This window comes from Lethenteron reissneri, chromosome 10, assembly GCF_015708825.2.
Source record: "Lethenteron reissneri isolate LAM-NWPU_2019-01 chromosome 10, ASM1570882v1, whole genome shotgun sequence".
Classification (NCBI taxonomy): Eukaryota; Metazoa; Chordata; class Hyperoartia; order Petromyzontiformes; family Petromyzontidae; genus Lethenteron; species Lethenteron reissneri.
Window position 1 is genome coordinate 3,626,055 of NC_083788.1, and position 17,071 is coordinate 3,643,125.

Genomic DNA, 17,071 nt, shown 5'->3' on the forward strand with positions numbered 1-17,071 from the left:
GAGTGACAGAGTGGTGAGTGACAGGGTGGTGAGTGACAGGGTGGGTGGTGAGTGACAGGGTGGTGAGTGACAGGGTGGGTGGTGTGGTGAGGGGTGAGTGACGGGGTGGTGAGGGTTGGGGTGGTGAGTGACAGGGTGGTGAGTGACAGGGTGGGTGGTGTGGTGAGGGGTGAGTGACGGGGTGGTGAGGGTTGGGGTGGTGAGTGACAGGGTGGTGAGTGACAGGGTGGGTGGTGTGGTGAGGGGTGGTGAGTGACAGGGTGGTGAGTGACGGGGTGGTGAGGGGTGGTGTGGGATGGTGTCGTATTTCGAGGGGGAGTTCCCCCGCGGAGCCCCCCACGGACGCGCTCTCTACTTCGCCTTCTTCTCCGAGTTCGGGACGGAGGGACGCGGAGTGGGTCTCGCCCTGGAGGCCGCGGTGATGGGGTGAGGAGGGCGCTGAGATGCCATCACTCACATCACCGTCATCACCATCATCATCACTAACATCATCATCACCATCACTCACATTATCACCATCACTCACATCACCATCATCATCACTAACATCATCATCATCACCATCACTCACATTATCACCATCACTCACATCACCATCATCATCACTAACATCATCATCACCATCACTCACATTATCAGCATTACTCACATCATCACCATCACCCACATCACCATCATCACCATCATCACTCACATCATCACCATCACTCACATCATCACCATCATCACCATCACTCACATCATCACCATCACTCACAGCATCACCATCATCACTCACACCATCACCATCACTTACATCACCATCATCACCCACATCATCACCATCAATCGCATCGCAGTGAACGACATCAAAACCTACCACGTCGCTCACGTGACATCACCCTCGTGTTCACCACCCGTCTGATTGTTCACCTCCCCCCCCCCCCACCTCCCCACCTCCCCCCTCCCCACCACCCCCTCCCCACCTCCCCACCTCCCCACCCTCCCCACCACCCCCTCCCCACCACCCCGCTCACCACCACCCCCTCCCTCCCCACCTCCCCACCACCCCCTCCCTCCCCACCTCCACCCTCCCCCTCCCTACCACCCCCCTCCACCCTCCCCCCTCCCCACCACCCCCCTCCCCCCCCCGCAGGGTGGTGGTGCTAGTGGGCGTAGCCGGCAACGCGGTCTCGCTGGCGAGCGCGCTCCGCCCGGAGGCGTCACGTCGCGGCCCCGTGGGGCCTCTCCTCGCCAGCCTGGCCGCCGCCAGCCTCGCCCTGCTGGGCCCCGCCTGCGTCGGGGTCGCGGCCCGGTGGACCGGGTCGTGGCGACTCGGGGAGGCCGCCTGCAGGTAGACACCCGATACCCGTACCCTACTCGATACCCCTACCCGATACCCGTACCCTACCCGATACCCGGCTACCCTACCCGTACCCTACCCGTACCCTACCCGATACCCGTACCCTACCCGTACCCTACCCGATACCCGTACCCTACCCGTACCCTACCCGTACCCTACCCGATACCCCTACCCGATACCCCTACCCGATACCCGTACCCTACCTGATACCCGTACCCGATACCTGTACCCTACCCGATACCCGTACCCTACCCGTACCCTACCCGTACCCTACCCGATACCTGTACCCGATACCCGTACCCTACCCGATACCCGGCTACCTGTACCCGGCCAGGTACGGGTAGCTGGGTAGCCGTTTGCGACCCTGGTGCGGCCGGGTACGGGTACGGGTAAGGAATCAAAACCCCTTTGTGACTTCTGCCACCGGCTCGGACTTGGAGGAGGGGTTACCCGGGTAACCGCGGTGGATGGTGGCTATGAGATGTTAACTACCTCGCCTGGTATACAGGAGATCGTGGGTTCAATCCTGACCCTGACGCCTGCTGCTGTAGATTTGGAGTTTGCGTGTCTCTCTCTCTCTCATCATCACGGTGGCTAGGAGATGTTAACTACCTCGCCTGGTATACAGAAGGTCGTGGGTTCGATCCTGACCCTGACGCCTGCTGCTGTAGATTTGGAGTTTGCGTGTCTCTCTCTCTCTCATCATCAAGGTGGCTATGAGATGTTAACTACCTCGCTTGGTGTGCAGGAGGTCGTGGGTTCAATCCCGACCCCGACGCCTGCTGCTGTATATTTGGAGTTTGCGTGTCTCTCTCATCATCACGGTGGCTAGGAGATGTTAACTACCTTGCCTGGTCTACAGGAGGTCGTGGGTTCAATCCCGACCCCGACGCCTGCTGCTGTATATTTGGAGTTTGCGTGTCTCTCTCATCATCACGGTGGCTAGGAGATGTTAACTACCTCGCCTGGTATACAGGAGATCGTGGGTTCAATCCTGACCCTGACGCCTGCTGCTGTAGATTAGGAGTTTGCGTGTCTCTCTCTCTCCCCGTGATCGCGTGGATTTTTCTCCGGGTCCTCCGTTCCCCCCCCCCCCCCCCGCTCCACATTTACAATCAGCGTCACGCGTTCAGAGTATTTGGCCGCTGCTGACGATGATGACGAAGCCGTCACTTGGTCGAGCTGTCACTTGCGGTGGCCAGGGCCTCACCTGGTAAAGTAAAACATCAAGTTCGAATAGTCCGTGCGTACGCCTGCCTCCAGGTGTACGCTCGGGTCAACGAGCGGAGTGATGGCATTGAAGTACACGAGCAAGTTGCACGTGGTCGGAGTACACGTGGTGGAGTACACGTGGTTGAGTACACGCGGTTGAGTACACGTGGGTGGAGTACGCGTGGGTGGAGTACGCGTGGGTGGAGTACACCTTGAGTCAGTCCATGAGCACACACGTTTTAGTCCACGCCATTGATCTGAGCACGTGGTAGGGGACAAGTGTGTGAGTGTGTTTGGGGTAGGGGAGTGATTCCCGCTCACGGCCAACACCGGTGACGATTATCATCTGAACCGGTCCTGGGCCTCTCCTAGGGCGACTCAGCCTTAAATGAGTACCTGGTGCGGTGTATAAACATCGCCACTGGGGAGACAAAGGCGGCCGGGCGTGGTTGCTGGCCACCCACCCCCTCGTGTGTCGTGACGGCATTCATAGGTGCTCGCTAACAGCACTTGCCCCTACAGTCTGTTGAGGCTACGTGGGGGATCTTTGTCTTCTGTGCAAGCGCGTACCAACAACAACAACCGCCATTCGCCACTAAGTGGCGGTGACGTCACCACGACGCCTGTGCCAGGCCATGTGCACCTTGAGGCCACGTGAAGTGTCGAACGCCCGCTGGCAGGAGGTCACGGGGCAGACCCAGCAGGTGCCACGGGTCGACTGACCGAGATGACCAAGATGACTGGCTGATGCACCACCTGTGCCCCCTACTGTGCCAACTTGCTGTGCTTTATCCACCCGGCGCTCCACTCGTTGTTGTGAGCGTCGCTCCTCCGCCCTCCGTTGTTGTTGGAGGGCGACTGCCTCCAACTGCCCAGTAGCGTCCTTCACGAGCCTCCTCCACTGAGGCCGATCTTGACACCGCTGGTACCAGTCATCGCGCACAGACACACGCACATACACGTGGTGTGAGTCGCACCCCCTCACCCTCACCCCCTAAACCCACCCCCCCACCCCCACCCACCCCTACCCCCCCACCCCCACCCCACCTCCCCACCCCCCCCACCCCCCACCCTCCACCCTCACCCCCACCCCCCTCACCCCCCACCCTCCACCCTCACCCCCCCACCCCCTACCCCCACCCACCACCTCACCCCCCACACCCTCACCCCCCCACCCCCACCCCCCCACACCCAACCTCCCCCCCCACCCCTACCCCCCACCCCACTCCCCACACCCACCCCCCACCCCTACCCCACCCCCCACCCCCACCCCCCACCACACCCCCTTACCCCTACACCCCCTCACCCCCACACAACCCCACCCCACACCTCCACCCCCCCCCTCACCCCCCACCCTCCACCCTCACCCCCCATCCCCCACCCCCCTCCACCCCCCACCCCCAGGTCTGTGTTCGCCCTGCTGGTGGCTGGAGGTGCCGCCACGCTGCTCACCACCGCCGCCATCAGCGCCGCGCGTCTCCGCGCGCTCAGCCGGGGACCCTCCCGGGGGGGCCCCTCCCGGGGGGGGCCCTGTTTTGGGGGGCCCTGTCGGGGGGGGTCCCGGGGGGAGTTTGGCGCCGCGGGGGTCACGGCCGGGGTCATCTGGGCCCTGGCGACACTGGCGGCCATCCCCGCCGCCCTGGGGTTCACAGCGAGGGGGTTCGCGTACGGGACCCAGGTGCGACCCAGGGCTGGGGGCGGTGTGGTGGTGGTGTGGTGGTGGTGGTGTGTGGTGGTGTGGTGGTGGTGGTGGTGAGGTGGTGGTGGTGTGGTGGTGGTGTGGTGGTGGTGTGATGGTGTGGTGGTGGTGTGGTGGTGTGTGCGTGGTGCTACAGGAGGTGGTGGTGGTGGTGGTGTGAGTGGTGGTTTGGTGGTCATGTGGAGGTGCTACAGGAGGTGGTGGTGGTGGTTTGGTCATGTGGTGGTGCTACAGAAGGTGGTGGTGGTGTGAGTGGTGGTTTGGTGGTCATGTGGAGGTGCTACAGGAGGTGGTGGTGGTGGTTTGGTCATGTGGTGGTGCTACAGAAGGTGGTGGTGGTGTGAGTGGTGCTTTGGTGGTCATGTGGAGGTGCTACAGGAGGTGGTGGTGGTGGTTTGGTCATGTGGTGGTGCTACAGAAGGTGGTGGTGGTGTGAGTGGTGCTTTGGTGGTCATGTGGAGGTGCTACAGGAGGTGGTGGTGGTGGTTTGGTCATGTGGTGGTGCTACAGAAGGTGGTGGTGGTATGAGTGGTGGTTTGGTGGGGTAAGGTGAAGGACGACCCTGCGTGGGCTGCAGTGCCTCGAATATTGGCAGAAGTAGCCACCCTTCTGAATGGGCGGCTGAGGTGCCATCTGTGGAGGAAATGCGAGGGGTGATCTGAAGTCTGAGAGCAGGAAAGGCACCGGGCAGAGGCAATCTCCAAAGCGCAATGCTGAGGCAGGGTGGGTGGCGTCTGTGTGCAGACTGACCTACATGACATCATCACAACTGTGTCTGGACCACTGGACGGGTTCTGCAGGATTGGAAGGATGCCCTGGTCGCCCATCCTCTAAGAGGGGGGACCGCACAGATTGTAAACACTATAGAGGACATCTCTCTTATCGGTGTGCCGGGAAAGGTCCCGGCAAGGATTTCACTGGTCAACAAAACAAAAACATTTTTTTCTGGCCTGGACTTTTGCAGCTGTTCTAGACTAATTTCAAGGTGCCGATTCCAAATCTAATCTCAGATTTGCTCTATCATATCGCATTTGTATGCTATCGGCATACCCCATTTTCATTGATTTTACCCGAAATTAACTCTGTCACTTATGATTGCAAGTTGTTGCCAGTCAGTGACTGCTTTAGTGTTAAAACTATGGCGCTGTATTTTTAGGATAGTGTGTTTATAATATCATTTTATGTAGATATCCACATTTATTTAATATTTTTCTTCTGCAGTTTTTATTGAAAATGCAATATTTGATATCTCAAAAACCTGATGTGATAGACAAAAACTTGATGCCAGATCTGGAATCAGCACCCCCCCAAAATTACATTAACACCGTTGGAATACCTCATGCCAGAAAAACTGTGTTGACCAGTGTTATTCAACATCACCTTGCCAGGGCACGCTGAGGAGAGGCTTGCGGAGCCCCAATGTTTCAGACTAAGGGCGGTCCTGCACGGATGCCACATTCTCTGTCCGTTTGCTACATCAGAAGTGTACGGAATTCCAACAAAGACCTACATCTGTGCTTTATTCACCTGGTCAATGCCTATGACACCATAAACAGGCCATGGATGTGGGAAATTCTTCGTGCTTTCGGAGTCCCTGACTCTTTGCTCACAATCTTTAAGGGCTTTCATGATGGTGAGCGGGCCCGGGTAAAGCTACGTGGCCAGGAGTCGGATACATTCCCTGTTCACCTTGGGGTGCGACAGGGATGTCCTCTGGCTCCCACATTATTTAGCAAATTTTACCACGTAGTTCGAGAAGCTTTCCATGGCTGTAGCAGGACGGATTTCCATCGGGTACAGATATAATGGGAGGCTGATCGATGCCCGGGTGCGGTCGAGGGATGGTTTCCTATTGGTCAACCACGTTATGTATGCCGATGATCTGGTAATTGCTGCTCACTCAGAGGAGGAGTTGGAGACGCTTCTGCTGAACCTGGAATGTGCCACTAAGAGGTGGGGCCGTTACCATCAGCCCCACCAAAACTAAGCACCTGCCTGGGTATTTTGTGCCACCAAACCCTCCACCCCCATCAGCTCCCCATTGGTGATGGGGCAGTTGTGGAGAGAGTGGAGAGTTTCCCATACCTGGGCAGTGTGCTTATGACCAGCTCCGGTTTGGCAGCAGAGGTCTCACTCCGAATCAGTCGAGCGGCATTATCTTTTCATCAGCTGCATAATGCTGTGTGGAAGCTACCTGGTCTGTCGCTCCACACGAAGCTTCGGGTCTTCTTAGCCACAGTCATGCCCTCCCTTCTCTACGCTTGTGAAACGTGGACCCCTCTAATGGAATATCTGCGCCGGTTAGAAACATTCAGGCTGGCCTGCCTACGATCCATCCTGGGTTTAACCAGGCTGGATTGTGTGAGGAGCTCACAAATGCTTGAAATATTTTTACACATTGCCATCAGTGAGCTCTGGCAGGCAAAGGCTGCATTGGCTGGGCCATGTAGCCCGCATGCCCAGCCACCGTATGCCCATTCAGCTTCTGTTTGGCCTTATAGAGGGGGCTAAATGGGCACAGCACGGGCTGGAGAAGAGATGGAGTGACGCGGTACAGGAGGATGTGGAGCTGAGTGGACATGCCGATGACTGGTACCAGCGGTGTCAAGATCGGCCTCTGTGGAGGAGGCTTGTGAAGGACACTACTGGGCAGTAGGAGGCAGTCGCCTTCTCGCAAGAATGGAGGGTGGAGGAGCGACGCTCACAACAAAGAGCGGAGCGCCGGGTGGCTAAAGCACAGCAAGTTGGCAGAGTAGGAGGTACAGCTGGTGCATCTACCAGTTATTTCAGTCAGCCGACACATGGCACCTAGGTCTGTCCCGTGACCTCCTGGTAGCGAACCTTCGACACGCCACGTGGCCTCAAAGTGCACCTGGCCTGGCACAAGTGCCATGGTGATGTCACCGTCACTTAGTGGCGAATAGCGGCTGTTGGTATTGGTGGTGGTGTGAGTGATGGTGTGGTGGTGTGAGTGATGGTGGTGTGGTGTGTGTGGTGTGAGTGATGGTGTGTGTGATGGTGTGGTGTGTGTGGTGGTGTGTGTGATGGTGTGGTGGTGCGAGTGGTGGTGTGAGTGGTGTGAGTGATGGTGTGAGTGATGGTGTGAGTGGTGGTGTGAGTGATGGTGTGTGTGGGGTGGTGGTGTGTGATGATGTGAGTGATGGTGTGGTGGTGGTGTGCGGTGTTGCAGGAGGTGGTGGTGTGCACCCTGGTGTGGTGTGAGTGATGGTGTGAGTGGTGTGAGTGATGGTGTGAGTGATGGTGTGCTGGTGGTGTGTGGTGTTGCAGGAGGTGGTGGTGTGCACCCTGGTGTGGTGTGAGTGATGGTGTGAGTGATGGTGTGCGTGATGGTGTTGCAGGAGGTGGTGGTGTGCACCCTGGTGTGGCCGGGTCGTGGCGGCTCACTGAGCTGGGTCTCCTCCATGTTCGTGTTGCTGCTCTTGCTACCAGCGATGGTCATGGCAGTCAGCCACGGCCGCATCATACAGGTGATGCCATCAACATCTCATCATCATCATCATCGCCATCAACATCCACACCAACATCATCGCCATCTACACCATCAACATCTACACCATGTACACCATCAACAACATCAACAACATCTACACCAACATCATCGCCATCTACACCATCAACATCTACACCATGTACACCATCAACAACATCTACAGCAACATCATCGCCATCTACACCATCAACATCTACACCATGTACACCATCAACAACATCAACAACATCCACACCAACATCATCGCCATCTACACCATCAACATCTACACCATCAACACCATCAACAACATCTACAGCAACATCATCGCCATCTACACCATCAACATCTACACCATGTACACCATCAACAACATCTACACCAACATCATCGCCATCTACAGCATCAACATCTACACCATCAACAACATCGATGCTAACATCATCAACATCTACATCATCATCATCTACACCATCAACAACATCTACACCATCAACAACATCAACAACATCTACACCAACATCATCGCCATCTACACCATCAACATCTACACCATCAACACCATCAACAACATCTACAGCAACATCATCGCCATCTACACCATCAACATCTACACCATGTACACCATCAACAACATCTACACCAACATCATCGCCATCTACAGCATCAACATCTACACCATCAACAACATCGATGCTAACATCATCAACATCTACATCATCATCATCTACACCATCAACAACATCTACACCATCAACAACATCAACAACATCTACACCAACATCATCGCCATCTACACCATCAACATCTACACCATCAACAACATCGATGCCAACATCATCAACATCTACATCATCAACATCATCATCATCTACACCATCAACAACATCAACATCTAAACCAACATCATTACCATCTACACCATCAACTACATCTACACCAACATCATCGTCATCTACAACATCACATTCTACACCAACATTATCAACATCTACACCATCATCAACATCTACACCATCAACATATACACCAACATCATCGTCATCTACAACATCACATTCTACACCAACATCATCAACATCTACACCATCATCAACATCTACACCATCAACATATACACCAACATCATCGTCATCTACAACATCACATTCTACACCCACATTATCAACATCTACACCATCATCAACATCTACACCATCAACATATACACCAACATCATCGGCATCTACAACAACGACATCTCCATCATCATCACCATCAACAACGCCATCTACACCAACATCATCATCGCCACCAACAAACATCAACATCGAGACCACCACCACCAACATCATCGACGTCGACACCATCATCACCAACACCAATATTATAATGATCAACTATACACTAACAAAAAGACTGACAGAGATAGGATATTGGCACTCGAAAATACATCGCTACAGAAGGATACTGCATCTAAGCTGGACTCAAATAAGAGTGACCAACGTAGAAGAAAGACGTCACGACAAAGACGAAGAAGAAGCCGTCCTGATGACGATGCAGGCTACGATGAGAAGGAAACTGGCACTGCTTGGACACGTGTATAGGGGTGGACAACAACAGCAACAATGTATTTGTTGTTTCGATTTAAAGCTTTCGTGACTGCAGGGATTCATCTTCTTGGTTCTTTCGGTAAAGTCACGTAGAAGGGAAATCATAAAAATAAAACATAATAAAATAATTCTCACGACGTTTCGGCTACAACACTAGCAGCCGTCCTCAGGTGAGGAAAAAAAAGTCGTGAGAATGATTTTATAATGTTTTATTTTTATCATTTTATTATTTCCCTTCTACGTGACTTTACCGAAAGAACCAAGAAGATGTATTTGTTGTTGTTGGTGTTCGGAAAAGTGGAAGGAACAGGAACGGGAGGAAGACCGAACAGAGAATGGCCCGACAACGACGACATCATCATCATCGTCAGAGATTGGTGCCAGAAAGATTGTGGTGCACTAATTGAGATTCCGATTCGCGTTTTTACCCCTTTGTGGCAATCAAACGGGAGGTGTTCAGATGTCCAAACACCAAACAAAGGAGACAGCGGCCTTCTTTATGGCCTAGTAGTCCAGAAGGCTGCTGTCTCTGGTGTAGGGCCAATCAGTCTCAAAGACAATGCCGTCTAAATTTCGATTTAAAGCTTCTTTCGTGACTGCAGGGATTCATCTTCTTGGTTCTTTCGGTAAAGTCACGTAGAATGGAAATAATACAAATAATACAAATAAAACTTAATAAAATAATTCTCACGACGTTTCGGCCACAACGCAAGCAGCCGTCCTCAGGTGAAGAACAGGACGTGTCATTCAGACGCTGTCCTCTCGACAGACCTGGTCTTCATCTGAGGGACGGCTGCTTGCATTGTGGCCGAAACGTCGTGAGAATTATTGTATTATGTTTTATTTTTATTATTTTATTATTTCCATTCTACGTGACTTTAGCGAAAGAACCAAGAAGACAATGCCAGAGCATGCTTTGTTTGCTGTGTTTGGTTAGCGCAGTATTTGATTCATCGCAAAAGTTTCTATTTGCTGTTTGAACATCTTGACACAACTCTTGTTATTACACGCTTTTATTTAACTCACTCTGTTGTTGTTTTCGTATCCTCAAATCTTGTAACTCAATTTGAACCCACTTCCCAATGTGGTATCGACTGCAAACTTGGTATACTTATGTCATACTGATGACAATACTATATTCTATCATTAAAAACAATTTTACAAATATTTTTAAACATTCTTTTTTATATGTTATGTTTCAGCTTGGGTCGAATTGTCAACGCTCAACTGACGTTGGCTGTAAAGCACCACGGCCCCTTACGTTGTGGCAAGCTTCGGGCCCACTTTCTAGAGTTCTGCCATTACGAGTAGGGTACATTTCATTAAAGCGTGTTTTGCAAAAAAGTATCTTAATATATTGCTTATTTTATTGCCAAAAAGGGTAAATACCTATTCTTATTTTTCATACTTTGATGCTGGCATCAAAAGGTCCCATGGTACTTGATCCATGTTTGCACTTCAAGACAGAGAGGAAAGTGGAAACAGCAAATGACGAAATGTGCAGTGGACACACCTACGACAGGGCCTTCTGGCCCACGGATCACAATGACGATGATACCATCATGAACAATCACAATGCGGTTTAACATGCGGTAGGCTTTCGCGACCAATATCATCCACAATAGGTGTTTTTGGGTTAGATCGCATACATATACTTTAAAAAACGCCAACACTCAGATTGTAAATGTTGTGGCTTGGCTCTCCAACACACCGGTGTGCTGTACTAGTACACTACACTACACACTAGTGCTGTACTAGTATACTACACTATACACTACACTTATGCACTGCACTACACTCTACACTACACTATAAACTAGTGCTGTACTAGTATACTACACTATACACTACACTTATACACTGTACTACACTATACACTACACACTAGTGCTGTACTAGTATACTACACTATACACTACACTTATGCACTGCACTACACTCTACACTACACTATACACTATAAACTAGTGCTGTACTGGTATACTACACCATACACTACACTATACACTACACGTATACACTGTACTACACTATACACTACACACTTGTGTTGTACTAGTATACTACACTATACACTACACTATACACTACACTTATGCACTGCACTACACTCTACACTACACTATAAACTAGTGCTCTACTAGTATACTACACTATACACTACACTCTACACTACATACTAGTGCTGTACTAGTACACTACACTACACACTAGTGCTGTACTAGTATACTACACTATACACTACACTTATACACTGCACTACACTCTACACTACACTATAAACTAGTGCTGTACTAGTATACTACACTATACACTACACTCTACACTACACACTAGTGCTGTACTAGTATACTACACTATACACTACACTACTATACACATCACTATACACTACACTTATGCACTGCACTACACTCTACACTACACACTAGTGCTGTACTAGTATACTACACTATACACTACACTATATACTACACTTATACAACTGCACTACACTCGACACTACACTATAAACTAGTGCTGTACTAGTATACTACACTATACACTACACTTATACACTGTACTACACTATACACTACACTATACACTATAAACTAGTGCTGTACTAGTATACTACACTATACACTACACTTATGTACTGCACTACACTCTACACTACACTATACACTATAAACTAGTGCTGTACTAGTATACTACACTATACACTACACTATACACTACACTTATACACTGTACTACACTATACACTACACACTAGTGCTGTACTAGTATACTACACTATACACTACACTTATGTACTGCACTACACTCTACACTACACTATACACTATAAACTAGTGCTGTACTAGTATACTACACTATACACTACACTTATACACTGTACTACACTATACACTACACACTAGTGCTGTACTAGTATACTACACTATACACTACTGTACACTACACTTATGCACTGCACTACACTATACACTACACTACACACTAGTGCTGTACTAGTATACTACACTATACACTACACTTATGCACTGCACTACACTCTACACTACACTATACACTATAAACTAGTGCTGTACTAGTATACTACACTATACACTACACTTATACACTGTACTGCACTATACACTACACACTAGTGCTGTACTAGTATACTACACTATACACTACTGTACACTACACTTATGCACTGCACTACACTATACACTACACTACACACTAGTGCTGTACTAGTATACTACACTATACACTACACTTATGCACTGCACTACACTCTACACTACACTATAAACTAGTGCTGTACTAGTATACTACACTATACACTACTGTACACTATACTTATGCACTGCACTACACTCTACACTATACACTACACTATACACTACACTACTATACACTATGCACTAGTGCTGTACTAGTATACTATACACTACACTATACACTACACTTATGCACTGCACTACACTCTACACTACACTATACACTACGCACTAGTGCTGTACTAGTGATGAATTGGCCACGTTCTGTTTACGTGACAACCCTTACTAGTTGGCTGTGTCGGGTTATTTTAACGACAGATCTAACCCAAAAAAAACTTCTACTATAAATCACAATGCAGTATCACCAACGACATCAACAAAACCATTGCTAACTCAGAGTAACCCTTCCACTCCTTTAAAATGCCTTCAATTGCCTTGGCAAACGTTGAACGCCGCAGGCACTCGTTCTGCCGCACGGCAAGAAGGGCCTGGGTTTGATTCCCGACTCGGGGTTGACGTTCTTGCCCCCTTCTTCTTGGTTCTTTCGGTAAAGTCACGTAGAATGGAAATAATAAAATAATGAAAATAAAACATAATAAAATAATTCTCACGACGTTTCGGCCACAACGCAAGCACCCGTCCTCAGGTGAAGAACAGGTCTGTCGGAAAGACAGCGTCTGAATGGGCACCACCAGGCTTGGCAGCGTATATTTAAGCTGGGTTGGAGGATGTAGAGCGCCTTGACAAAAGAATGTGCATATAAAGAGGAATTTAGCATATTTATGGGAAATGCAAATATGGGATTAAGTTCTTGCCCCCTCTTCTGTTACGAGTGCGTGAGACTGGGCCTTCACAGGTGCTCGTTAATAAGAATAATTCATTTCTTAGGAACCTTCCACGAACTGTGACTAACAGACTGTTGCTCCAACAGTCTGTTATATATACACTACACACTATACACTACACACTAGTGCTGCTGTCGCTCCAACAGTGTAACGGGTTCCGGAGACACTTGTAGAGGTAACTTCTTTATTACAATACAACACTCCAACAGTCCAACGCTCCAACAGTACTCCCAACTCTCCAACAGTCCTGATACTCTGTTACAGCCTAGGTACACAGCCTAGCTACACAGCCTAGATACTCTACTCTGGCTACGCTCCGGAACTCGCCCTCACAAGGTCGTAGAGTCGAGAGTTCCAGAGTCGGGAGTTCCAGAGTCCCAGCGCTGGCTCTCGCAGCATCCCAGGGTCTTCAGATGGCTGGTCGTGGGTCTTGGGTCTTGAGTTCCAACTGGCCCTGATCGTCCAGGGAGCTCTCCTTTTATGCCTGGTCTAACGAGGGGTGGGGCCGTGTGCGCCACCAGACATCCCACAGAGCACACACAGCCCCCCCCCCCCCCCCCCCCCCGTTGGCGGCGCCAAAAAGGCTTAAGCGCCTGGGAACCCAACGCCTGGCGCCCAGAGGCTTAAGCGTCTGGACCCCCTGGGAACCCAGCGCCTGGCGCCCAGAGGCTTAAGCGTCTGGACCCACCTGGGAACCCAGAGCCCCCAGCAGCCCCTCCCTTCTTATGTCACTACACAGGCGATCCGCATGTCTTCGTGCGAGTGGAGTTTGTACGTGATCTCCCTCCCCCTGTTCAGTGATGGGTTTCCTACAGGTTCTCTGATTCCCTCCCACAGCTAAAACCACACACACTGTGGAACTGCCACTGGCCAAACTACATCTCAATCTCAGGGGCGCTGCCGTGGCGAGATGTTACCTCCAACGCCTGGAATACAGGAGGTCGTGGGTTCGATCCCGACCCTTGACGCCTGCTGCTGTCTATTTGGAGTTTGTATATCACTCTCCCCGTGGTTGCGTTGATCTTTCTCCAGATCCTCTGGTTTTCCCCTCCACATTTAGAATCAACATCACACGTTTAAGAGTATTTGTCTGCTATGAATTTGCACGTGATAAGCCACTTCGTTGAGCTTCTAAAAAAGAGCTACACAGCTCAGCGGGCCTTACCTGGTAAAATAAAAAATACAGATTCAGTTTCAACGCTGTAAGATTGCCCGCATATCACTCGGAATCAGAATGTTTATTTTTTCTGGGAGAAATCCGATGAGTTACGGAAGCTTTTTTTTCACAGCTGTCTAGAAGGGATCACACAGCAGGACCCTCCTGACCACCGCCCTCTGACCCCCCCAGGTTTTAAGATCAAACCGCGCGCGCCTCCATCGGCCCCCTGGTGCCCCCTCCACCGCCCGCACCCCGGAGGGCGTGTCGGGAGAGGGGCCGGCGGCCGGCAGCTACCTGGAGGCCCCCCGAGACACCGAGGACCCCGAAGCGCCAGGGCCACTCCCCCCCGGCTCTCCGGCGGGGTTCGCGGTGGCGGCCATAACGAGGGCCTTCGCTCGGGATCCTGCAGCCCACGGGGATGGTCGTCATCGTCATCGTCGTCGCCGTCGTCGCCGTTGTCGGTGGAGGTGGTGGAGGCGGTGGAGGTGGAACAAGAGGGAGACGGGGGGCACTCGGGCGACCCCCGTGCCTCCCCGCTGAACGCCGCCTCCGTGTGACGCTCTGCGTCCTCCTGCTGGCCTTCGTCCTGTCGTGGGGGCCGCTCTTCGCCGTCATGTGGGTGGTGGAGGCCGACGTGGCCTCGGGGCCGCGCGGGGACGCGGGGGGCGGCGGCGACGACGACGACGACTGGCGGCGGGCCCCGGGGAGACGAGAGGAGCGAGGGGCTCATGCTCACGTCCACGGCCTTCGTGTGGGCCCTCATCGCCTGCCTGGCCGGGGCTGCCGCTAACCCCTGGCTCTACGGGGACCTCCGCTCGCGGCTGTGCGGGCCTGGAGCCCTGCGGCGCCCTTCCTGCTGTCGCTGCCAACGCGAGACGGACGACCCGGAGCGAGACTCCCACCACGGCTCCCGGATCCGAACTCCTCCAGCGGCGGCGATGCCAGCGATGCCGACCCCGCGCGGAGAGGGAGCAGGAGCCGGGGGCCCCCAGGATGCCCCACGGCCTTGGGGACCAACGGCCGCCCCCTGTCCCCCAAACTTGGCCCCCCCATGGGGACGAGAGCGGCGTTACGCTGGAGCTGTCGATGTGAAAGGAGGGCAGCCGCCCCGCGTGCCACACCACGTCCAGCGGCACGTCTCCTCTCACCTTATTTTATGTTTATACAAAGCACCTTGGACTTGGAGAAGGCGTCTGACCATGTTCTTCGGAATGTTTTGCCGGAGGCGCTGCGGGAGTACGATGTACCGGCGCCGCTTTTATTTGCTATCCTGTCTTGTTGACGCTTCTGTCTTGTTGACAGGATATCGAGGCGCAGCCGTGGTATTGAGAGTATCCAGTACAGGGGGCATGGAGGTCGCATTGCAGACGACGTTGTTTCCTCTTTGCCTTGTCAGTCTGCGATCTCCAACGGACACTTGGACGGTTTGATGCCGAGTGCGAAGCGGCTGGGGTAAGGATCAGCACCTCCAAATCTGAGGTCGTGGTTCACTCCTGGGAGATGGTTGAATGTGCTCTCCAGGCGAGGGGGGAACTGCTGCCCCTAGTGGACGAGTTTAAGTACCTCGGGGTCCTCTTTCGCGAGTGATGGTATGTGCTGTTTCGTGGTAGTAAAGCAGGAGCTGAGTTCTCGAACAAAGCTCTCCGTTTACGAGTCGAGCGACATTCCCAAGCTCACCTATGGTCATGAGCTTTGGGTAATGACCGAATAGATGAGATGACGGTACAAGGAGCCAAAAACACATTGTCCTGCTCAGGGAGCTGGTAGGAACACGTTGGGTTGCTCGGTCAATGGCCTGCAGGGTCAACGGCCAGGACGTGGTGTATTCCGCAAATATGCCCGACTGTGAGGGCGTGCACAAGCCGGCGTGAGTAGGTAAAACGTTGAGTTTTATAAGGGCACCACAGGGTGACCAGCCCCTCCTCACCCAGCCCCACCCCCCACCCAGCCCAGCCCCTCCCTCCCCACCCAGCCCCTCCCCACCCAGCCCCACCCTCCCCACCCAGCCCCTCCCTGCACGACGGACACAATAATCCCCTGTGGGCTGGTGTAACCAGGAGGTTCCTACTAGTGTGGGGTTTCTCTGCGGGGTTGCCAGGCTCACTCTCCGTGGTCGAGTGAGGAGCTCTGTAATCCGCAAGAGCCTCAGAATCGAGCCGTTGCTCCTCTGGGTCGAAAGGAGCCAGTTGAAGTGGCTCGAGCACCTGGTTAGGATGCCCCCTCCCCCGTAGACTCCCGCTGGAACTCTACCAGGCACTATTCTTTGGTTCTTTCGGTAAAGTCACGTATAAAGATAAAACAATAAATTAAATAGCATACTACGTTTCGATTGCAACACAAGCAATCATCATCGTACTCATTGACATGTAAATGTTTTCTCTAACCCCTCCCTCTCTCTGCCTCCGCCCCCTTTCTGTCTATTTAAGGCCACCCCACAGAGACGATCTCCCTCTCTGTAACTGTGTTGCTCTCTCT

At 52.2% G+C, this 17,071-nt stretch overlaps 1 protein-coding gene across 1 annotated transcript; it reads left to right on the forward strand.

Annotated features, from left to right (window-relative positions):
* The first annotated feature begins 295 nt into the window (after positions 1-295).
* Positions 296-16,563, forward strand: LOC133340717 (free fatty acid receptor 4-like). Its single transcript, XM_061549108.1, has 5 exons — positions 296-426; positions 1,136-1,333; positions 3,959-4,232; positions 7,613-7,741; positions 14,786-16,563. The coding sequence occupies exons 1-5, from the start codon at positions 296-298 to the stop codon at positions 15,134-15,136; spliced, it is 1,083 nt and encodes a 360-aa protein (XP_061405092.1). The 3' UTR covers positions 15,137-16,563.
* The last annotated feature ends 508 nt before the right edge of the window (positions 16,564-17,071 follow it).